At 45.5% G+C, this 25,259-nt stretch overlaps 1 protein-coding gene across 2 annotated transcripts in view; it reads left to right on the top strand.

The window, feature by feature from the left end:
• The first annotated feature begins 24,186 nt into the window (after nt 1-24,186).
• The window catches only part of MAP7D3 (MAP7 domain containing 3), a 47,011-nt gene continuing 45,938 nt past the window's right edge, over nt 24,187-25,259 (top strand). The window contains exon 1 of one of the 2 annotated variants that reach the window (XM_086756090.1): nt 24,187-24,357. In XM_086756090.1, the coding sequence (XP_086612216.1) occupies nt 24,276-24,357 (82 nt within the window). In that variant the 5' untranslated portion in view covers nt 24,187-24,275. The remainder of the gene's footprint in view (nt 24,358-25,259) is intronic. The other variant, XM_086756089.1, reaches the window with a different exon arrangement.

The following is a 25,259-nucleotide window of genomic DNA, read 5'->3' as shown; positions in this document are numbered from 1 at the left end:
TCACAGCTCTGCAAACCGATTAGCAGCTTTCAACCTGCTTTGACAAAAGGGGTCCATGGCTGAAGTGGTGAAGTTCCTGCAAATGTGAGGAAAACAAGAAGAGAAAACCCTACCGGTGAGGTCAAGCTGGATGTGCTGGCCCACAGTTATACCCCACACGCTCTCGTGGGATGGGAGACCTCAGGGCAGCGGACCAGGCAAGAGGCACACGGAGAAGCAGGACACATGGCTGCTCATGGACAGCACAGTCAAAAGTATTTGTTCTCACCACTGGGCTTTGTCTACAAACAAACTTTCATCTGTTTAATTGAGCCCTGGGAACATACTCGTAACTGGGGAAGGGCTAGTTCCAGGCTGTACGCGTACACTGAACACCTAAAGCAAAATCCAAAAATGCCACTCTAAATTGGAAGGAGTTTGTCCTACTTTGTGCTTCAGTTTGATTAAATTTGCTTCAAAGATGTCTGTAGTTAAAGCAGAGCAGCTGAGTGGACAGACAGCCTCGATGCCCAGGAGCCCCAGACTCCCTCCCCTCACGCTCCCCTGAAGCGCTCTGCTTCCTCTACTCGCTTCTCTGGGCATCAAAGGCAAGGGCTTATTCTTGGTTTAGGACCACACTGGATTAAATCTTCAACTAATAATGCTGTATATAAAATGGCTGTGAGGGACGGGCTAGATCTTCCGATTGTCCCAGCTGGCCAGGCTCCGCTCAGTGGAGTCACCTGGCTTCACATCACACACAGCCCTCGCCTGGGGCTCCCCAGAAAGCTTACTGCACTCTGACCCCTGGCAAAATGGTGTCCAGACATGTAAAATAAACATTAGACAATTATTTTTAAATTGAGCTAATAACAACTCTCTCAGTTTCTTTTTAAAACTGCACTTTAAAAAACTTATAAAGCTAGAAAATTTCATCCAGTTTTTTCATTTACTGCTGTGACAAGAAATCTCTTCTCCCAGCCTTCTCCTTTGTTACTCCAGAAATGATTTGCTGGCTTGTGCAGTTAACATTTAAGGAACAAATCATTATGCTCCCAGCCTGTGGTCCCTAAACAGAACGTCTTACATATTTCAGGTGATTCATGCTTTCTCCTAAAAACACCATAGTCGTTAAAAGGTGCTGCTGAAAAACTCACCTCTGTGTGTAGCACAGAAATCAACGTAGATTTTCACCAAGTGCTCCACACTGTTTCTTCCGTCAGATGCCAAAACATCCATAAAGAGAAATATGAAGAGAAAATCAGGTGGGATGTTGTAACGTTTTCAGTGGGTCAGGCAATGAACAGCAAGGGATTTCTGTTCTGAAACCGCATTTCTTAGGTCCTGGAAAATCTGCTGTGACAACAAATCTCTGCTCTGCACCTTCTCCTTTATTACTCCAGCAATGATTTGTTGACTTGTGCAATAACATTTAAGAAACAAATCATTATGCTCCCAGCCTGTGGTACGTCACAGGGTTGTATTAAGTTTTGTCCAGAGCAAAGTCCAGAACATGGAGCATTATAAAACTCAAATTAGAAAGAAAAAACTGAACTGAAGAGTTTCCCTTGTTTCTGACTCCAGAGTGACTGCACTAAAGAAGATTGGTTTTAATTTTCCCACAACAGCTGTCTAGCCTCTGTTTGTAAAGTATATAGCACTAGAATATAAAGATAACAGTAAGAAACCAGTATCTTTCTTCCCCCCTGCAAGATTTTAATCAGTCATTGCAAAGTTAAAAAAAAAAAAAAATATTCCTTGCTCTTGAGGAAGACTTAGTGAGTTGAGACAAAGGAGTGAGTGGCACCAGGAAAGGACGGTCCTGTGTGACTGTCACTTTGGCTAGCTGGAGGTTAAGTCTTGAATTTTGTGAGTTAGCTCTGGAGGGATGAAATGGTTTGCACAGGGCCCTGGAGGGCTTACTCCTGTCTCCTGCAGGAGTGAGTGTGATCTTAAATGTTTTGGCAGTGGCTGCCAGCAATCCAGCTCCCTGACTGGATCTGGTTAGGGACATAAGAGGAACTGGAGAGAGCCTGAACTTCCCAAGGCTGCTTAATACTGCAGTTCTCTCTGCTCCTCCAGACACTCTAGTCTCCAAACAGGATGGAAGCATCCCTCTCTTCTGCTCTCCTAAATAATCTGGTTATCCATCTTCACCTTTTCCTGGACAAATCAGTCTCCTCCTTTAGGTTAGCCCCATATAAATGCCCCAGACTTCAGATTTCTCCCCTAAAGACTCCTACAGCACCCCTTAGCCAAAGTGCCTATCCAGGAACTCCTCTCCTGCCTTATCTTCTCACTGTGCACCAGCACAGACCCACTCACAGCCAAGCAGCTGCGGCGAGCACCCTCCTGCCACCCACCAACCTCAGCCAACAGGTTTTCTTCTCTTTCTCTTCTGGGCAGATGATATTCCTGGAAATTGCTAGGTATGCACTGTTTGTCTCATCAAATCCATGCTGCATAGTTTCTAGCACTCACATAAACTCTTGTTTGAAGAGCCTTTCTTCAAGCATGGGACTGAACAGGACTTTTCAAGGGTGGGTGCTTCAGAGGTCATCTTTTTGTACCTGTCAACTTTTTGTACCCCTCAACTCTTTCCACCTGTTAAAGCAGTATCTTGGCATCATGGTATGGATGGAGTTTTTACTGCAAGCCCAGAGCAACTATTGAGAAGATCAAGCTGTCCCCTTTCCACTTCCTCCATCACCTTCTATCTGTTTCCCTGTTTTCCAGTTTAGTTTGGTGTTTTTAATTATTCAACACAAGTTGTTTATCAGCTTCACTAGAAATTATTGGAAAGGGTCTGGAATGCCATGTGAGGGCTTCTCCTCTTTCACACTAAATCACAGGCAGAGCTTGATCTAACAACCAGCATCCTGCATCCATTTGTGGTCAAAACTTCCCTTGGAAGTTTCAGAAGAGGACACTTATGACTCAGAGCAGGAAAAACTCTGTGATTAAAGAGTACAGTGAAATTAAGAGAAGCAGAAAATGAAGACAGAACACATTCAGAGCCACTGGTGATATTCAGATAAAAAGAAATTTTGCTTTACTTGGGATGTGCAAAGATTTTTGCCAGGAGGTTGCTATGGTGACTTTTCAGCTCTCCCAAACCTCCTCATATTGTAATTACATCTCAAAGCCTGTGAGCTGGGAATCTTTGATTCTTTGGAGGAAGAATGTGGGTGGCTGACTCTTCAGGATGTTTTTCAACTAGCCATTTTTATTCTAAAACAAGACAAAAAGATTCATATACTTGTGCCTTTGACAGCTGCTTACAGTTTCTGTGAAACCTTCTGGCCTCACTGGCTGCCATCCTCCCAAGACCTTCCTGAATAATTTTTAACTAAAAGGCTCCCTTTTCAGAACACCTCAGTCCTGCATTATGCATTAGTGAGGGTTATTTAGAGGATGTTTAGCTCCCAGTTGGACTGAGCTGTCTTTATACCACTGAACATTTAAATTTGGTCCCTAAATTAAAATGTGCATAATGACGGGAGTATTTTTGCATTTTCTCAGCTTTTGTTATTTGCTTCAGTTGTCACTGACTGCATGCTGAAAGCACAGGGACTGGGCAAATATTCTGCACATTTTCTAGTCAACAAACCTACCTAGTTCTGCACAGCTCCCCTGAGACAACACGCCGTTAAAAAAGAGTTAAAATCCAAAATATATATCCTTTGAATCAGAAACATTCGGACAATTGATGTTCAAAATAAACAGTATAAAATATTTAACAGCAAAGGGATCCAATGTTATGTTTCAGCAAACAATTGTTATTCTTTTTCTTCAAAACAGAAGTGTGGGGGCACCTTGTATGGCCGCACAGCACAGAGACCTGGCTGCGCGGGGCGGCTCGAGCCGAGGGTTGGACCTGCCCTCTGGACACTGGGCTGTAAATAACATGCTTGGTCATAAACCATAATCCTGCAAATTTTATTGTGAAAGATTAGATTAGTTCACTAAATAAGGGCAAGAAAAGATTAGGAGGGTGTTAATCTCTTTCAAAAACCTTGAAGTACATAAATACTACAGAGTATTTTTGGAGACAGCTAACAGCTAGTCCATACAAACTTCTAGGTTACAAATAGGTTTTAATAAAAAACTCATTTTTTTCATTCCTTTTTCTTTTCAAAGCTAGCAGAAAATCTTTTTGACTATGATTTGTTGAATCTTGCAGTAGGCATTTTAGAAACCTGGGTAAAATCCTTATGAAGTTGTCAGCATTTAAGAAATACAACTTTAAGAACACAACCACACTTTAAGATTTACTCAGGTCCTTTGCTACAGGCTGATTCTAGAATGACATACAGCTTTGGTTCTGTTAAAATATCCCGAGCAGGTATTTTTAGAAGGAAAAAAATCAACTTTTCTACATGTGCTTTTTATTTGAACACTTTAAAAATTCAAATTGGAACAAGGATTTTGAGTGACCCAAAAGAACATGTTATGAAATGTGTTTCCCTTTTTCTTTCTTGGTTATGTTTCAACACACGAAGTAGCAGACTTTTTAACAAAACTAAAATCCTGTTCCCCCTGGAGTAGTTGTCAACAGTTCCTGACAGAAACCTGGTGTCAGTGGACATTTTGCACCTTGTTTATCGCAGTCTGCGGTGCCATCACCTCACGTTGCCATCACCTCACGTTGCCTTCTGACATGGCAGAAACACTGAGTGAACTTCCAGAACATGATTTTCAACAGGATCACTGCTGCTCTCTTTCACTACCCGCTGTTTCAGAGGAGTTCCCTGGGCACGGCCTTTCAAACGCCTGTCTGTGCACCCCTCAGTGGGGAAAATACGCCCCTGTTGTTTATCCGCTTGCATCCAGCTCATTGCCATCTCTTGGCTTTTAGCAGCCCTTAACCTGCTCTTAGCAGCCTTTAATTTTTTTTCTCCATGACCACCAACGATACAGCTGTAAAAGTGCATCTGGACATCTGGTTTGCTGCTATTCTTGGTCTTGCTCCACCTGTGACATCCTCCCAGGTCCCCCAGTGTAGGGATCCCCAGATGGTGTCCAGGCACTGAGCCCAGGGCTATTCTGCTCCCCCAGCCTTTCCAGACTGTGCCAAGGGCATGGCCACAGCACTCTGCAACTCATATGAGGCTCCCAAGCGGCTCAGCCCTGGCCTTTCACCTGTCAAAAATATTGCATTAGCCCCAAGGACCAAGCCTCACCAACATTTCTCCCAGCAAATTAAGCGGAGAACCTTCTGCACGACCCATGAATCTCTCAGCAGCACGCAGCAGGTGGTTCATCGATCCAGTCTGCTGCTGCTGTTACAGCCACAACACATAATCGCTGGGACAGAAAGTGCTACTTCCGTGCAACACACCTACACTCCACTCCCTGGCTTAATGGCCCCAGAGTGACTGCAGCACGGAGACGGACACAAATTACAATGTCAATGTCATAACTGATTTTATTAGTAGTGTCGCCTCCTAGTCCTCTGGAATTATGGATTATGAAAATTGCCATGTAAGTAATTTCATGTTGTGAGACTTTGGAACAGGACCTTTATGGCTCGAGTGGTTAATATTGTATCAGACTCACGTTGTGGGACATTTAAGTAATGAAAGAGGAATGAGAATGAAAGCTGAAGTAGATATGAGTGACTGTGGTGGGAGTTTAAAAGACCAAGAGATAAATTTGTAGCAAAACTTCTCTGAAATGAAAAGACAGATTCTAAAATAACCTGTTTAAACCTGGCTTGTCTCCCCAGCATGGTACGATTAAAGGGACCTGGTCTGCTCAGAACAAGGGGGCTCAGATCACTGCTCTGCACAAGCTGATCTACCACATTTCTGTCTGGAGCACAGGGCAGATCAGAAGTCCCAAGCATACCTAAAAAACTAACATGAGTCCCTAACAGGGACCCTGATCAAATCTCTCCACCTCTGTTACAGCAATCTTCACCACTCTTAAGTGCTTGATTGCATTTAGCTGCCGTTGCTGAAGCCAGCTTTGCCTTAGGTGCTCCCCCACCTCCCCAGGGGAAGAGGATGCTCACAGACGCACGCACAGATTGGCCCGGGGAGCAGAGCGATGGGCACAGGTCTTTGGACTTGGTGAGGTGGAGGTGATATTCCCCACTTTCCCTGAATTCCTCAGTTTTCCCCACTGGAGTCTCAGTCCCAGGCATCTGCCTACCAGGTGACAAGGAGAAGCAGTTGTTCTTTCTGCTGCAAAAGAAACTTAATTAAATACATCCCAAGGCACTTTTGACCTGCAGAACTCTGTGATTTAAAACTTTGGCTTGAGCAGCATGAAGAGTGGGTCATTAGAGTAAGGGCTCAGCCTAACTAGACCTCCTAGTAGGTGAGCACAGCAAAAATATACCACAAATAGCAGAAGGACCTACAGTCACATACCATGGTGGTTATGCAGATAAGCCACCAACACAGCTGTTCTTTTACAAGATATTCGTGATACTGGAAACATTCAAGGCCAGGCTGGACGGACAGAGCGACCTGATCTGGTTGGAGATGTCCCTGCTCCTTGCAGGGGGGTTGGACTGGATGGCCTTTAAAGGTCCCTTCCAGCCCAAACCATTCTGTGATTCTATGATTCTATATTCCATATCATATGGAATTCCATTTATATCTTATTCTGACCAACTTCTTGTCCTTCCTTTGTCCAAGGTGTAATCACGTTACAGCCAGGACAAGGCGTGCAAGGTCGTAATGACGCAGGGTGAAATCCTGACTCTATTTAAGAAGTAACAATCATCCATTGACTTCAGTGGAGACCCACTTGACTTCAGTGGAGACCCACTTTGCTCATCACCCAGTCGGAGCTGAACCCCGGCAGAATGATGCATGCAGATGTTTGCAAACCATGGGCTGACTTGGGACCACTGGATGTCACTGTTGCCCCACACAAGTGCTGCTGATGGGCCTTTCCCTGGGCACACAGCAGGTGGCTCTTGCAGAGAAAACGCTGTCATTGAAGCGAGAGTAACAGCAGCATAAAAAGAAGCAAGCTGCTTATTTTTCAAAAGCAGCATTAAAAAGAAAGAGGAGAATTGCAAGAAACAGGGAGTGAATTTTGCTCCGGGTTCATTGCTGTCCTCTGAGGCTGGGGTGAGCTCATCTCATGGGTGCTCACAGCAGCGTGAGCTCAGAGCCCAGCCAGACATGTTACACTGCAGAAGGTAACATAGAATCACAGAATGGTTAGAGTTGGAAGGGACCTTCAAAGGTCTTCTAGTCCAACTCCCCTGCAAGGAGCAGGGACATCCCCGACTAGATCAGGTTGCTCAGAGCCTCATCCAGCCTGGCCTTGAACGTTTCCAGGGATAAACATGTGCCAGGCTGACACATGCTGGAAGGAGACACGGATTGCGTCCCTGTCAGCTACGCATTACTGCTTAATGTACCAGCCCCAGAGGCTGAAAAGGCTGCTAAGCTCTCAGTATGGAGTAATCCATCTGCAGAACAGGAGAGCTGATCTGCAGCATCGGTTAGTCCTCCGCCTCTCCTTCAGCTCCTTCTTAAATACGCTCCTGTTCAGATCCTGGGCACACGTACAGTGCAGAAAAACAGAAAAAAAAAAAACCCATAACAAGATGACTCTCCAGTGGTTAATAATTTCCAATTACATTCTTTCACAAGCCAGAAACATCTTCTGGAAGAAAAATAAAGACCATAAGCTGGGCTCAGATATTTCTTAAAGCCACCTTTAAAATCATTTGCGCCAGTGAGACAGGGTCCCTCCTGCATCAGACCACCACAATTACACACAAGAGATTTGAGTTTCCTGCATCTATATTTAGAAGTTACCTAAAGGCTGGAAACTTTCTGTTCATAACTCAAGGATTTCTATGTGTTTATGATGCTGCTGGTCAAAAATAGGAAAGCTGTAGTTACTCCGAGAGCCACCAAAATTGGGTGGTTCAGCAGCAGTGATAACAGACTAAGTATTTCAGACAGTCAGCTAGGGCTGAAAAGAGACAAAAGCAATAGGAAGAAATATTGTTCCAAAATAGCCCATGGGCACATGGCTGCAGATGTGGCAGAGACAGCAGCACATCAGCGGCAGGATTTCCTCCGTAGCCACTGCATCCAGCTGGGGATGCGTCCAGGGAGCTGCCCGAACTATGGGAACTATTCTGCTAGGAAAGTACAGATGACACAGAAACTCAAATAGATAAAGTGTCATAGCCGAGATTTTTTCCACAGCCTGGATTCAGCGTGTCACATCATCGCTGCTTTCCTCATTCCCCCTTGGCCACGGAGTTTCTTAACATGAGAATAACATTTTCACTAGACATGAACCAAAACACCGTGAAAGCTTAGCAGTTAAACATAATAGGGTGAGATTCATATCTCATTTAAGTGGATATAAATTTCTCACTCTGCTTACACTAGACCTTATTGTGCAGTCAGGGACCCAAAACACAGGGACTGTTACCAGCTAACAGGAGAGCACACTGTCACATCAGCCTTTGGTTCCCCCAGGACGGACTGAGCTGCTAACAGCCCTTCTCTGTTCTGTTGAATGTCTTTATCAGCGAGCTGGATGGGGGGATTTGAGCGCTCCCTCAGTAAGTTTGCAGGTGACACCAAACTGGGCAGGAGTGTCAATCTGCTCGAGGGTAGGAAAGCTCTGCAGAGGGTTCTGGACAGGCTGGATCGATGAGCCGAGGTGAACTGTATGAGGTTCAACAAGTGCTGGGTCTTGCACTTGGGTCACAACAATCCCATACAACCCTACAGGCTTGGGGAAGAGTGGCTGGAAAGCTGCCTGGCAGAAAAGGACCCGGGGGTGCTGTTCGACAGCCGGCTGAATACAAGTGGGCAGTGTGCCCAGGTGGCCAAGAAGGCCAACAGCATCCTGGCTTGTATCAGGAACAGTGTGGCCAGCAGGACTCGGAAGTGATTGTCCCCTTGGACTCAGCACTGATGAGGCCACACCTCGAACACTGTGTTCAGTTTTGGGCCTCTCACTACAAGTAAGACATCAAGGTGCTGGAGCACGTCCAGAGAAGAGCAACAAGGCTGGTGAGAGGTCTAGAGCACGAGTCTCATGAGGAGCAGCTGAGGGAGCTGGGATTGTTTAGTTTGGAGAACAGGAGGCAGAGGGGAGACCTTATCGCTCTCTACAACTACCTGAAAGGAGTTTGTAGCGAGGTGAATGTTGGTCTCCTCTCCCAAGTAACTAGTGATAGGACAAGAGGGCTCAAGCTGCGCCAGGAGAGGTTTAGATTGGATATTATGAAAAATATCTTCACTGAAAGCATTGTCAAGCAATGCTGCCCAAGGAAATGGTGGAGTCACCATCCCTGGAGGTATCTAAAAGATGTGTAGATGTGGTGCTTAGGGACATGGTTTAGTGGTGGACTTGGCAGTAATAGGGTAACGGTTGGACCTCATGATCTTAAAGGTCTTTTCCAACCTAAATTAATCTATGATCCTATGATTTTGTAACATGTCTTACTAGATTTTATTTTATTACTGAGCAATGCCGGGAGTCTTTTTACTTAGTCTCTTGCTTACCAAAGAGAAATGTATTTTGCCCATTAATTATGGGTACTAGATGTGAGTGGGAGGAAGAGGTTTTGTTTTCTCTCCGTTCCAGCTAGTTAACTGCACGCATCTGGTGAGAACAAAAACCAGTCATGCAGAGGTAGAGCCTGGTAGATGGAAATGATATTCTGTGACCTGCCTTGTAGATGCTGGTCATTTTGGCACACCTCTTATGCAGACAGTGTGCGTCAAACATACAAACTCTGCCAGCAGATCCCAGTGGCTCCCCATTTCACCAGCTAAAAAAACAAGCCATGCCTATCCTTTCCCACCAGAAGTTCCTCTAGGCTAGGGTTGCAGGTGGCCTCCAAAGGGAGAAAAGGACGATGGTACCCTGTTATAGGATGGATGAAGGCCAGAGGGGTTGGTTGTTCTTCAGTTATATCTCAACCCACCCTCACCATCGCAAGGGAAAGGGGCTCAGGGGGTGGTCAGCAGGAGGGCTGACGTCCTGGCTGCCAGAAGGCTTCCTTCCCTGCCCGCAACAGCCAGACTACGGTCACAACAGTGCTCACATCGCCAGTGTTTGCTGAGGGTAGAAATGGGTTTGTCCTGTGGCTTCTGCCTCCTGTCTGTGACTGTGGCTGACCGTCTGTTTTAGCTCTGCTAGCACAGGGCAAACCTCAGCCAATGCAGTGGTTTGATCCAGACGCGTCTATTCTAAGTGCATCCTCATGTCACCCGTGCTCTGCTCAGAAAATTTTGATTGGGAATTTCGTAAGACACCCCTTTAACTCTTTTAATTCCTCTGTAAATAGGCAACAGCCTTTCCTTAGAAACTGCCTGACTCATTTCCTTTCTGAGCAACCCCCTGGGTTCACTCTGCAGTACTTCCTCTTCACATTTTCTACATCTTCTGATATTTTTCCTTTTTCAGCTGAGGCAGGCCGTTAAAAATAGCAACACGATTGCACTGCGTGTTTGTAAAATCAGTACTACCACCCTGGAGATCTTCTCAAGCCCCTTCTCAGAATCATTCCATTCTCAGTTTTATAATTACTGTTAAGTCTTGAGGCAAGAGAAAGGATGCATTAGTCCTTAAAAAAAGAAATCTTTATGAACATGTAAACATTTTCAATATAACTCAGACTGATGTTTTTAAATACTTCTGAAATAATAGTGACATTAACAATTTCACCAGCATAGGAAAAACAGACTTAAGGGATGAAAGTTTTTGTGTTTTCCCCAGATGCCTAGAGGATATACTATTCCTCGATGCCCCCTTCTACACTAGTATAAGACAGTCTGCCCTCCTGTTATTCCCAGAGTCCATTAGATGACTCCTTTTCTCAGACACACCAACCATCCAGCTTGCCTCAAATCCTCCAGCCTTTACCTTTGCAAGCACAAGCTTTGACATGCAGCCCATTGCTTTGGCTGGGAAACCAAAGAGAAACATCAACCCTTAGCTGTCATTACAGAAATTGGTGGTAATTGGTCTTTCTGTTCATTTCCCAAGAGCACAGTGGTAAGTGAACCACCAGCATCCTTCTGTGCTGTATCCTACCTTTAGTCACTGCACACAGGCAGGCATCTTATTTCATTTCTAGTGTAAAACCGTGCAGTGTGTTCAGGTGAATGGTTTCTTAAGGGCTGTACTGCCTCAAAGGCTTTTCAGGAAAAGTGTCCCATGGAAGCATCTGAATGGAAATCTGAATGCAGAATACAGCTTTGTGCTTGTACCAGCTCTCTCTGGAAATGAGGTATTTGTCAGAAAAGCAGCAAAACAGACACAAGTAGTTCTCTCTTTATTTCTGCAGGTGGCACCAAGCATTTAGTTTCGAGATATATTTGTTCTTTAAAGCTATTTTGAATATCTAAAAGATACTCTCTGTGCTATTCTACCAACCCTTCCCATATCACAGCCTACGTACTAGAATGATGCACAGACAAAGCAATAGGGTCTGTCTGGGTCCTCATCCCTAGATGGTGGTGACCTTCACTACACCTCCCCGAGGTGATGATGCAACACTTCTTCCACCAGCTCGGAGTCCCCTCTCTCTGTTCTGTGCCAGTCCTCACTCCTATCTGCAGGATTTTTTTTTTTTTTACAAACTCATAAGCCTCATTTAATTTTTTAAAATCTTTGTTTTTTCTTAGTTTCAGGCCCTCTTTCCCCTCCTGTGAGCTAATCTCCACAAGGAGAACTCCCTGGCTGATGAACACTGCAGCCTTCCGTGACTGGGATGCGTCAGTCGGGAGGAGAAGTCTCATGGTGAAACCTGCTTTGCTCCTCCATCCAGAGTGAAGGGGATCAAAACCTCACACTGATGTTAGCCGAGGAGAGGAATGAAGGGCACAGGGGGAAGAATGACGAAATTGTGCAGCCTTCCCTCTTGGATAGGTACCTGTGCAATATCAGGCACAGAAACAGAGGCAGAGAAACCGCATTCTAAGGACATTTGGAGGCAAGGCTGTTGCGCTGCACTGGACAGAGCCTCTTGTAGCTAAATATCCTGCTCAGCTGCACTCCCTCGGTGGCTGCCCAGCACACGGCCTCTCCAGCTCTGGGACCCCACGTAGCAGCCAGTCAGTGGTTCACCCATCCATCTGTGTTGTCTCTGGGACTGTGGTGGGAACCGAGGTGTGAGGCACACATAGCCCCAGCCAGGGGGAAGACTGGACAGCAGCCGGTGGCATGAGTGAGTGTGGGATTACAGCTGAGGCAAGCCAACAGCTTGCTGCGCTCGGGGAAGGAATATCACAAACCAGTCCCCCGTCCCCGGCCCTGCAGTCCTACCCACGCCTGACAACATCCACCCAGCCTTGCCTGAGCTGCTGCGGGAAGCTGCGCCCTCGGACGCCTTCCACAGGGTCAATTTTCTGCCTATTTAATCCCCCAGAGACAGACACCAAAGGGCAGGTACCGCACGGCCAGGGCACCCTTTGCTTTGAGCAGTGAGGTCTGCACAGCCGGGTGCTCAGACCACACCAGCCCTGCTCCGTGACGGCTCTGGCTAACCCGCATGGCCACGCTGATTTGGGGAACAAGGAAAAGACCCAGGACTAAAAGTGGACCCTGGTCAAGAAATATAAACTAAATATCTGTATTCCTAACCATTTGCCATTTCTGTAAAACTTTAATACCACAGTCACAACTCTCAAATTTGCAAATTGTAAGCTCCTCCACAGCTAGGCCGGGTGCTTTGAGTTTTCGAGGCTCAGTTGGGGATTATCAGTCTTTGCCAGTTACCTTTTTGGGTGCTCCTTCACACAGATGGCCTGACTGGCTGCATTGTCAGAACCAGATTGCATTTCACTGCAGCCTTTGGGAGCTGTTAGTCTATCCCCAGGCTAACATATCTCCCATACTCACGTGCAAAGCAGAGAGTGACAGCTTAGTGGCCCAAGCCCAAAAACATTCTGACTTAGTAATTTTAGCAACTCATTTTATTCACCACTGGCAGCGTTGGCTGAAGAGCAAAAATGAGGAAGTCAGATTCATAGAATCATAGAATGGTTTGGGTTGGAAGGGACCTTTCAAGGCCATCCAGTCCAACCCCCTTGCAAGGAGCAGGGACATCTCCAACTAGGTCAGGTTGCTCAGAGCCCCGTCCAACCTGGCCTTGAACGTTTCCAGGGATGGGGCATCCACCACCTCTCTGGGCAACCTGTGTCAGTGTTCCACCACCCTCATTGTAAAAAATTTTTCCTTATATCCAGTCTGAATCTGCTTCCTTCTATGTTAAAACCATTACCCCTAGTCCTGTCAGAACAGGCCCTACTGAAGAATTTCTCCTGGTCTTTCCTGTAGACCCCTTTAGGTACTGGAAGGCCACTACAAGGTGTCCCCGGAGCCTCCTCTCTTCCAGGCTGAACAGCCCCAAGTCACTCAGCCTGTCCTCACAGGAGAGGTGCTCCAGCCCTTTGTGGCCTCCTCTGGACTCACTCTAACAATTCATCCTTGTCGCCCATGTTTCAAAATAAAAGAACATCCCTAGCACTGCACGGTCATGCTCAGAGCAACCATGAGCTCCTGGGCTGAACACTGAAGGAAATGACTGGAAATAGATGATGCTGTACCTGTCCCATCCCCCTCCAGTCCTGCTCCGCAAAGCACTCTGCTGTCTGACTGGATTGTACATAGGTTTTTGCAGTACACCCACGACTGTTATATTTGACAGGTACTTGTACTGTGCTGGATTTTCTTAGCTGGGCTATCCATGTACTCAAGGTATGTACACAGTAAATTTAGAACTGATGAAGATTTTCCTTGCTTTCCTTGTGTCACTGGGACACAAAGTCCTGGATTATTTCACTTACGAAGCATTTCTGGCCTACGGTTGAGTGTGCTGCTGTGTACTGAAGCACGTACTTGTTACAATATTTTACAGAAACATGATAACAGTTAAAAGGTAGATAGTGTCTTATAAATTCAAAGCACTGTATAACTACCAACTAATTGAGGTTCCTGGCATTGCCTTTAAGCAGATAAGGAACTACCACTGAAAAGTAGCAGCCAACGCTGCCCTGAGGTCTGAACTACTGTAGTTATTTTTCCACGTGCAGAACAGCAAAATAATTATGTTTCCACTGCACAGTAATAACTGGCAAATGCCAGTATTTAAATGCAGACTTTAAATGGAAAGCCCCCACCCCCATCCACTCTTCCACCCACTCGCCAGCAAAAGTTGCACAGCCTGAGTGCTACCACGGCAGGACATGTCACAGCTTCTTCCCACAGGAGTTACGCAGCCCCAGTACTGCCTTGAGTCAGGGGGGTGCAGGCTCTCTGAAAACCATGCCCCTGGGAATCCCCTGAGAAAAGACAAGGCTACAGACCTGGTAGGCTGAGCAGGTGGTTGTCGTACTAAGAAGAAGAACCAGTTTTGCTGATGGAAAGCAAGCATCTCCTGCTCAGACCTACCGAGGCACTGGGTGCTTCTTTCTTTTTTGTTTCCTATAGCTTCAAAGGGCCCCCGTGTGAGCCACCTGCTCGATACAGTGCTAAATCACCTTCAGACTGGGGATCTCAGATACCAAAGGTGCTGCATCATCAGAGTAAGGCAAAGGAGACTCTCCAGCGCTTTTCAAACTTCTCTGCCTCTTTCTCCTTCACTCGACAAACCGTGCAACCTCAACAACACGCTTGCAGCTGAGTTTATACGCATATGGGTATTATCGCACTGTGTTCAGAGTAATTTGTACTAGGCCACTTACCACAGGGTTTCAAAACACTTAGGGCTCATCGCTGTTGAGTTGAGTCAGAAACCTTTGCACATGAAAGAAGAAGTCATGGCAAATGAACTAGTAGAAACTCTATTAGCAACTCTATGACCTTTGCTAATAGCAGTCATACTGAAAGCCACTAACTCCCAGAAAACAAGAGAGAGCCCTAGAGGTTTCTGCTACAGGGTAAGAGGGCTGGAGAGTACCAGAACTGAAGAGTTTGCTGAAAAGCTCACTCGAGCATGTGCTTAATGCTCTACTGAAGCTGTTTCACTGGCTACCAGGCGTTAGGTGGTTGGTGGCTGTTGTTGTGCATGGCTTGCCGTGCATGGATACGGGAGAGAATTACGGAGGGCACTCTGGAGGGTTCTCCTGCAGTTAATGTCACTTATATGGTCACCCAGCATTGCCACAAAATGTATCTAAAGGATTCCCACATGCTATTCCTATATCACATTTATTTCAGAAATATTTTGCTAGTTTGGCCCTTAAACTTTCAGAAGAAAGAAATCTGGCTGTCCTTTGCAAAGATGCAAATAAATGCAAAGCTAGAAGATAACAGTCTGGACAGACTGGATTTCTTGGAGGGCTACAATTCTGCATGTTGCTGAATCCACTACCCACCACATCAATTTCCTGTGCATCATGATGCACTTACCTATTATTTTACACTGAGAGGGCAATGAAGAACTTAGCCAGTGCTCATTACAGACAGCTACACTGGAGGCCTAATTGCACAGTACATCACTGATTACATTAGGGAGGGGTGTAACAACTGATTGGCTGTGCATGCAAAGTGGAACTGGCACGCTCTTAGCATCTGCATGATTTGTATCTCTCATTTAGAAAACTCTAGTTGTCGTAGACAGGCCTCACATATACCATGTTCACGTAGTCCAGCCAGGGACATCTTGTTGCCTGCCTGTTAAAAATTGATCATTTTATAGTAATAATTTTGATTAATTCATTTCCTTTTTCATAAGTGAAGCACATATATTTTTGTCTGTGGTTGAAAGCCTACTCCTGTTACAGCTCACACATGTATTTTGAAAATAGGAAAACTCTGCAGGCACATTCCCTAGTTCTTGGTGATCCCCAAACAGCAAAGCACTCCTTGGTTTATTGCTTCAAAGCTGAAATGCTTTCTTTAGATTTTAATCTTGAAGACTTCCCAAAATTGAAGTTAAATACAGATGCAAAGCCAAAGGAATCGTGGAATGATTAACTTCTGGAGAATGGGCAATGCTGAAGCAGAAACATCTGGCCTTTTTTTCTCTTCTTGCTCCGTGCCACCATTCAGAACTTTAAATGAAGAGTAATTCAAATGGGAAAGCAGGAAACCTGCTTATGACAGCTGCTAATGATTCGTTATGGCTGTCCCTGCAATGCAATCCACAGTTTCAAGAACAAATGGCACTGCTGTGATTCTGCAGCAGCAACTTCACAAAACAACGCTACCAGGCAGGGAAACTGGCCACAGATGAGCTGATGCTTGTGTTTTAAGGCTCTCAGCCACTTATCACTCTTTCCAGAATCTGAGGTCCTCAGCAGCACAGCTCTTATTGGGCTAGTGTTTATCAAGAGCTGTCTAATGGGTCCAAATTGACTTTTGGGTTACATTCAGGGAAAAAAATGTGTAAAAAGAGAGTTTTATTTGTGTAAAATGAGCAAAAGTCTGATCAGAATCTGACCCTGTGTCTCTCTCTATGTGTGCATAGATGTGTGGGTGCAGGGAGGCAGAGGAAATATGTGAGAGAAGTCATAAAAGCCCCCAGATAATGCCTCTAAAGTATTTCTAGCCATCGCACAAGTAACAATATACAGAGACTTAAATTCAGACAGAAGGGATCTATTTTACGTGGACAGAAGAATACTCGTGTGGAATACGCTTACAAAGAAGCTTCTTTAGGCAAAACAAACAAACAAACACTGGAGTCATTTATCTCCTTGCCCTCCTTCTGTGCTGGAATACAGGAGCTTCACAGTTTTGCAGTCTAAAACGGTAGCAGGGGCCTCCCGCTGTCCCTGCCCAGTTCATCTGCAGAATCCCGCTTCAGTCCGTTCAGCTGGTCAGGGGTAGAGGGCTCGTTTCATGGGAGGACAAGGTAGGGTCTATGGAAAAGCAGCCTGGCAGACCAGGGGTTTTTTCCAAGCCGTGTAAGAAGCCAGTGGGAATTGCCAAAGCGGCAATCTCCAAGCCAAAACAGGAAGGAACGCCATAGATCTCAGTAACAACGATTCTGCTAAAGCCTAAACACTTTTGTTACAAAAAGGATCTATTCTGTGTTTGCCCAAATGTTGTTTCAGTGTGAAATTGGTCTTTACAAACTGATTAAATAATCCAAGAGCTAAAAATCTTTCTTGATACTGCTGGATAGGACCCGTAGCTTTTACTCCATGAACTCGGTAAGGTTGGATTAATTGAGTGGGGAGAGGCAGATTCAGCAGCAGAATTAACAGATTGTAACTCCCAGACAAGAAACGGAACTACAGCTTCTCGACGCCGTGAATGCAGCCGGCACCTATCTGTGCCAGACACACATATGGTCTTCTATTGTGCAGCCCCAACAGCATCCATCTCACACCAAGAGCATCTTTGGCCACTGACAGAGAGGAAAGCAAATTGGACGCAGTCATCCTAAAACACATCTTAGTGCCCGCTCCCATGCATAGGGAAGGGTCCCCTTACAAGATGCCTAGAATGGCAGCTAGATGGCATTGGGATAAAGGAGGGATCCCAAAATACCACAGGAAGTTGAAATTTGGAATAAAGTAGCTCCAGCTATTAAGTGCATTAATTAAATCATTGTTGGATTTTGGAGTTTTGGTGGATTTTTGTTGTTGCTGCTGAAAAGAAGCATCATCCCCCTATTCCCCTTTGCGAGCTGGGTAGTGTAACCATCACTGCCAGGGTTTTCCTTGGCTGGAGTTTGCTTTCCTTTGGCATGGGAACGGCCAGGCAAAAGGCTACGCATTGCCTATACGGAAGCTGCACAGGGCATCAAGACAATGGAACTAGGCTGTTGAGTCTAGGCCTGCCAAGGAATCTAGGAAGAGCAGGTGGCAATAAGAAGCAAAAGACCTACATGGAGCTTGGGAAACGGGAGCCACTCTTCGAACTCCAAGCAAACATCTTACATCAACTTAGGAAAGCAAAACCTTCAGACAAAGCTTCTATCCTTGTGCTAAGAACCTTCCCCATCATCACGACAACTTGCTCTTTATTTTTGCTTTTTTTCCAAGAGCAGTGAGGTAGTTATCAGGGACTCTCCTCTGCCCTGCCAAGGAGCTTTGCACATAATAAAATTAGCACGACTGGCTGCTCTTCTTTTTTTTTGTCCAAGGAGACTTCTTTGAAAACTGATCTTTCAAAAGAAGCCACCTTCGAACTGTTAGAAAGTAAAACATCTAAGCAGCATTGAGTTACTGAGAAATATTTTCACACTCAGATAACTGAAAAATTATTCTGCGTTCTCAAATTTCCCATAAGTACTCACTTCTAGGCAGGGATCAATCAGAAGGATTTTTAGATCATTACATAGATTTGAGGAGTCATATAAGAGTCTTAGAAAATGTCCTCTTAGTCAGACGCGCAGCACTGTTAGCATTATACTGTAACTCTCCACAACGGTGTTTCATCTCAACTCCACCTGGAACAATACAATAGTCATTAAAAGCCACTGCTGGAATATATTATCTCATCAGCACATGATGATAAGATTAAATTGTGTGGTGTTAGAAGTGATAAGGATTACTGTATCAGTGTTTAGCTTGTTGGAATTGTATTACTTAGTGCCATTGACAGTAATCACATTAAAATTCTGGATAATTTCAAATGATTCAGTAATAATTACCAGATTGTGCTGTAGGCAAAGCGAAATGCTGGAATCTGCACAGCCAGTGCAGCATTTGCACAATGACTCAATGTGACGGGATTTGTACCTTAAGAAAATTGACTGAGCTGATTCACCTTAATCTTTTCCTTCGGAAACAAACTGCTCCAAATCAGAGCAGGATAAGACAGAAGTAAGGAAAAAAACTTTTTTAAAAAACTAGCCAGCTGCTCTACAGATCCTGCAATAAGTTCTGGGCCAGATTTGAGCTCTTTGGGGCAGAGAGCAGCCTACTGCCATCTCTGTTTAGCTGCTGTTACCGCAGGCTCCTAGACAGCGTGGCAATACAAACAAATAGCTGGTGATGACAGCATTAGGTGTTTACACATGCAGTGAGCACTTGAGCACAGAGCATCTCAGTTTAGTTGAAGACATGCAGCTTTTACACACCCTGTTTTCACAAAATTGGCCCAAGAACTTGGCTTTTATTATTTACCCTTATTTGTTTACTATCTTCAGTGTGCTCAGCCTACCAGACACACACACAGAGACACATAAGTACAGTAACTGTCAACCTCAGAGAGAGCTTCTGCGTGATGGAAAGCCATAGAATAAATAAGTAGATACATGAAAAGACAAGAGATGGTGAGAACAAACTTCTATAGCCCTATTTTGAGCCCAGTAATAACTAAAATTTAAATTTCATGGGGAATATGTATGCTAAGGCAACACATAGGTGTTATTCCATGAAATGAGAACTGGTGGGTACAGAGGATTAGGGACAGGAAAGGATCAGACCTATTTCCACATGTGTTACATGTGTATGCTCTTTCTCACTTCATTCCTTTCTGTATAAATTGCTCTCCTGACCTTACAAAACTGCTATACAGCAAAGGATGATGTAAGATACAGAACTGGTGTCATGCACTGAAGTGTCAAACCTTTTCTGCCAGCTACCAAGGCAGCCACATGATCACAGTGCCTTCCCTTGAGCTCTTTTATCTTTTGTCACCGCTTAGCATGCCCTATCTAAACATAGAAGGCAGTTCTGCAATCCTTGTAGTGAATAATACTTGTCCTGGCCAATAGTTTCAAAGACCACAAGTAGGAATGGCAGAATCACAGAAACGCAGAGCTGGAAGAGAGCTCACGACGTCACGCAGTCCCTCCTCCTGCCCTCCTCAGACCTGCCTTTCTGGGATGATACTCATCCAGCCACAGATGTTGAAGCTTTACCACTTTCCCAGCAACCTATGCCACTATGCTTCCCTATCCCTACCTGATAATATTTTCCTTAAAATGAAACATTAATCTTCCCTGATCAAAATCATGTCTATTGCCTTTTATTCTCTCAGCTTTCAGTCAAAGAAAGCAGATTATCACCCTTCATTTGCCTCTTCTTTAAATTAAAAAAAAAAAAAGTCCCAATTCTTTTCTCATTCATCTTCTCATTATTTTTGTTGACTTCCTCTAGCTCTTCTCCAACTGGCTTGTATCTTCCCGCGCAGTGCCCAGCAGGAGTCCTGCTGATGCCATACCATTGCTGGGCTGAGCGGAGGGCTGCTGCATGTCCAAGAGGCTGCTCGTCCGTCCATGCTCCCAGGCACGGCGCTTCCCTTTTCACAATACCATGGCACTGTTGACTCATGCTCAGCTTGTGACATCCCAGATTATTTTCTGCTCTGTCTGCTATTTAGCAAGCTGTTCTCTGTCTTGTCTTTCTGCCATTAATTATTCCTGTCTAAATGTTTTATCTTGCATCAGTCCCTATTTATTCTTATTTTCTCCTGAACTGTATTTCTAACTTTCAAGATAATTATGAATTCTAAGCTGGTCCAGCAGTGCATACGAATGTACAGAGATGCTTTCCATTCCATCATCCAGGTAACTAATAAAAGTACTGGACCAAGGACAAATCAAAGGCTTGGTTCTGTATCTGTTATATTAAGCAATATTGTCTGATAACTTTACATCTGAGGAATTACTCATCCGGATAAATATAAGTCAACTTGAGCCAAGACTGAGAAATGATGTCCTTAGAATATAGATGTATCAGTAACACAGACTGCTCAGGTACTTGTCCCAGCAGGAGAGTAATAAAGAAGAATGTGCAGTTAAAGCCCATTTAGAAAGAAGATTGGATGGCTACAGTAATTTTCATGCCACCAATTTTCTTTCCATTGGCCATGGCAGTTACATTCACCACAGGAAACCCACTATAAACTGTTGCAATATATGCTTTACGCTTTTCCATTTAGAACACATTGAAATACTTTTTCATGATTTTTCAAAATGCCATGCACAGATATAAATACACAGATACATCTAATTTCCCTGCTTTCTTGTTTTAGCTCTTACTCAGCGAGACTTCCACATAAATGCAGTTGAATACACATGAACACTTTACTATTAGATACTTCGATGATCAAAGCGATTAGGATCTCTAAGCTCACTGAAAATCTGGCAGCTGCTTTTTTGAACTAGAATTTAAGAACTGTTATACTAGATTTCAGACTAAGTCCAGACAAGCACAACATCTAATACTGTGTAACACCAAATACTTTGGGAAACTGGGTAAGAAATAGGTTAATGGCTGGGTGCTTCTTCCTCTAATATCGTCCTCGATCTACCAATGGCTTAAGTAGTCCCTGAGATAGTATTTTTTTTTTTGCATCTGGGTCATCACATGTGCAAGCTTCTACTTGACTAATTCCAGCTGCTATTATTTCGACTAGTTTCAGTATTTCTTAAACTGAAATGGATAGTATAAAACCCTTGGAATCTCAAATTGCATGCCATGCCAGGGCTGTATTGATTTTCATCTCACAGTGCCAATATGCATCCGTCAGTGCTTTGGCCTAAAACATTTTTGAAAGATTTGTCAGAAAGTATCAAATGAAAACTAAAAGGACATACTAAATGACTATAAAATTAAATTATTCACTTTTCCACAGGGACAATGCAAAAAGGACAGTCTTTAAAGGATTAGAATAAATCAGCTACTGCAATCAAATCTGCAAGTGCTGCAGAATTGAAAGATGATTGCCAGGGCTGCTGAAGCCATGCAAGGTCAAAATTTTAATGAAGTTCCACTAAAAATGCCTAAGCAGTAATCGCATGACCAAACTTAAAATCTGAGAAACAAGGTTAAACAGGAAAGAAAATGGAAGTTACAGTTACAATCACTGAAACATTAGCTCAAATATTCCCAAAATGCTCATTAGAGAAAAAGATAACGCATTTTCCACATTGGGGCAGATTTTCTCAGCTCAGTTCCTGTGTGCCTGAAGATGAAAGATACGCACATCAAGCAGTGTGTATATGCACGGAGAGCAGGAAGGGACAATGCCCCACTTCTACCTCAAGAGTCCTTTTATCTCTCATGAATTTGAATGTGCTTGGTCTTTTTATTTTAAGTTTACAGCCTTCACTCTCCCACCACAAATAGAATGACTGTGCAATGCTCAGCTTATTTCCCTTCCTGTAATTTATACCTTTTACTCTGAAGCTCTGCATGCGCAGAATATCAGACATGTTAAATTGCAAGCACTGAGGCCACTTGTACATGTGTCTATCGAAACGGAAAGAACAGAAAATATCGTCTCATTTGAAAATTAATTTTAGCTGCCCATTCAATTTGTAAGTGTTCCCTTTACAGATATGGAAAGTACAGCTTCATAACAACACATTACTTATGGAGCTTGTAAAAACATAAAAATTACATTCTATCAGGTAGTCTGACCATTTTTTTTGGTACCACGTCTCTTGTACTTTATACTGTAGAGAATCAATATAAACCATTTTGGTGATATTTTACAATAGTTGTTGATGAAAGGAAGATGGAAAAAGACATGGATACAGAACAATGAGTCAAGAAATCTGGGATTTTTTTTGCTCTCCTGCTTTGTTCATGACATAACTAGAGACTTTGATTTCAGTGACTCAATTTTCCCTCCTGTGCAATGAGGATAACATCTGAATGTCGCTCACTGGAATGGTGACATTTAATTTCAGCATGTGTATAAAGCACATTGAGATCGCTAAGTGGCAAGCACTATATAAATGCAAGGTATTATTACTACATATTATAAACACAAACTTGAAAAATTTGGAGCAGAATGCTTAGGGTTTTTTCCCCTTTAGCTGCCCTTTTGTTTTAAAAAATAATAATTGGCATTCTATTAACACTGAGAGGAAACAACAGACAAAGGATTTTCTGTACTCACATGCTAAAGTGGAGAAAGCCAATATAACAAACAAGAAACAAAGAACAGGGCAAGTCTGTGGTCTGAATCTTCAAGTTAAAATGGAGCTGTGCTCTGAATTTTTGTAAGGTTCCTTTTTATTTTCTTGAAACACTTACTGCTACTTTTTCTGCATTCTTCCCATTTATGGATTATTTTTTTTGGCCCACTGACAGGTAAACTTTCAATTTATAGTTTCAAAGGGAGTTTTCTGCACAAGGCCCAAAGAACCTACCCTTTAATATGGCCATGGATGCTGTTTTATCCTCACTCTTCCCAGAGCATAAACCCAGAAGAAAAATGAGAAGAGACTACTCCAGAATTCACTGATAACCAAGCAGGCCGCACAATCGCAACTAGGTGACAACTTCAAGTGAACATAGAACAGTATCTGGGAATTCATTTAATGGGGTTTGAGTGACTGGTAGGACCACCTCACCCTTACCCCACTCTTCTTTTGGAAAAACGTACAAAAACAGTGGTGCTTGAAACACAGGACCTGTCACAAGCCAGTGAGCACTCAGTTACACAGTGGGTGCAACCCAACTCGTACATTTGTGGCTGCTTCTTTTTTTTTTAATCCAGTGAACCTAAACTTCCATAGGACCAATAAATCCTGGGATGCGTTTCATCTTTAGGCCACAGATCACTCAAGCCGAGCGAATTGTCTGCTGCACCGGGAAGCATCAGCAGCTACAACCCTTGCCAGCTCGTCCCACTGCGAGTTTTCCATTGCTTCAGGCCAACGCCGCATTTGCTACAGCAAGGTAATGCCACTGAATCATCTCCAACTCTCACCCCTCTGACTTGAGATTAAAACTTGGTGCAGTGTCTGAAAATTTAGCCTGCTTCTCTGTTTCCTGAGCCTCTTTGTTGGAAAAGTGAGTTTACCGGAAGACCATTTAGAGGGGCTCCTACCCTGAAGAGCTGGCTGAGAGGTCTCTCTCTTTGAGAGTTCCCATCAGAAGGCAACTCATCATGGTTAATGGCGGGGTAATGCCTGCAGTTGCTATGGGGCCATAAATTGGCCCGATACACTGGCCTGTGGGGCAGCTGAGCTGTCACCTCCTGCCTTGGCGCAGGCCACAGCGGTAGGATGGGCGTGGGGTGCTGGGCACCCCCCTCAGGGCCAAGCCCACAGGTGACCACAGCTTTAACAGCTTCGACGCCCCCTTCCGCTGGAGCGAGGGGGAGAAAACCGCCTTTCCCGCCGCCGCTGCTTGCGGCCCGCCACGCCGCCGGAGCGCGGGAAGGCGGCGGGGGGGGCAGCCACGGGGTTCACTACGCCCCGCCCGCCGCCCTGCCCTGCCCTGCCCCGCCCGGCCCGCCCCGCCCCAGCCCAGCCCCGGCGAGCGGCCGGGCCGAGCGGGCGCTGCAAGGGGCCGGCGCCGGGCGGTGCTGCCCTGCCCTGCCCTGCCCTCCCCCGCGGCGGCGCTGCCGGGCGGCGCGGAGCCTGCGCACTGCGCTCCCGCGTCCCCCTTCTGCCCGGCCGGCAGTCGCGCGTCCCGGCGCTGAAGATGGCGGAGGGCAGCGGCGGCGCGGCGCCCCCCTCCTGCTCTTCCTCCTCTTCCTCCTTGAAGGGGCTGCGGGAGCAGATGGGTGAGAGCGGGCAGCGCGGCGCCGGGCCGGGAGGGGAAGGAAAGGGAAGGGGGGTGGGGGGGTCTGAGGACCCCCGCGCTCCGGCGGCCCAAGGGCACGGCCCGCCGTCGGGGCCGGGTGTGCCCCCCCGCTCACCTTCCTCCCCGCAGCACGGCCGGCCCCCTTGCCGGGGTGGGGGGGGACGGGACACCGGGCGCGGGATGTGGGGCCGCCGCAGGCCGCCGGGCTTTGTGTCCGGCTGGCGGCGGGCGGAGGGAGAGGCGCGGCTCCCGCCTCCCGCCAGCGCCGGCCGGCCCCAGCCCCTCTCCCCGCCCGCCGGCCCGGACGGGTCCGTCCTCCGGCCTGCGGCCAGTCCTTTTCCCCCCGCCCCGAGGCGTTAATTGCTGACTCGGGACCTCTCGCAGCTTGTAAGGCAGGAGCAGAGGCGGCTGCGGGGCCGCTTCGTTACACAGATCGCCCGTTTTTCACCGCTTCTTGACGATCTGAACTTCTCGGGTTCTGCGGTGGCTCTTGCAGTCGGGCTGGCAGCGCTGCGGATGGTTTGTCCCAGCGGTGTGTCCGGTGACTGCTCCGAGCCCCGAGTGCAGAAGGCAGGGACGATCTGTGGCATTGATTCCTAATAAAAGATTGGATAATGCCTTTTTTTTAAAACTTTCTCGATAAAGAAACCCTGTTTTGGTTTTGTCCTTGGGTGTGTTTATGTGCCTCTTTATACTTAAGGTCCTTAATAATATCATACTCTGAACTGAGTATTGTGCATGCATGATGTGGGTTCCAAGCATAATGTCATGGCACATCTCCACACGTTAGCTTTGTGGGTGAGCCATTAGAAAAGATAAACGTTTTCTTATCCCAGACAAAAAAAAAAAAAATAAGGAAAGAGAATTGCTCCTTAATCTAAA

This window comes from Chlamydotis macqueenii, chromosome 11 (assembly GCF_036417535.1).
Source record: "Chlamydotis macqueenii isolate bChlMac1 chromosome 11, bChlMac1.mat, whole genome shotgun sequence".
NCBI classification, from domain to species: domain Eukaryota; kingdom Metazoa; phylum Chordata; class Aves; order Otidiformes; family Otididae; genus Chlamydotis; species Chlamydotis macqueenii.
The sequence above is the reverse complement of the archived record's forward strand: the minus strand, read 5'-3'. Positions and strand labels throughout refer to the sequence as shown.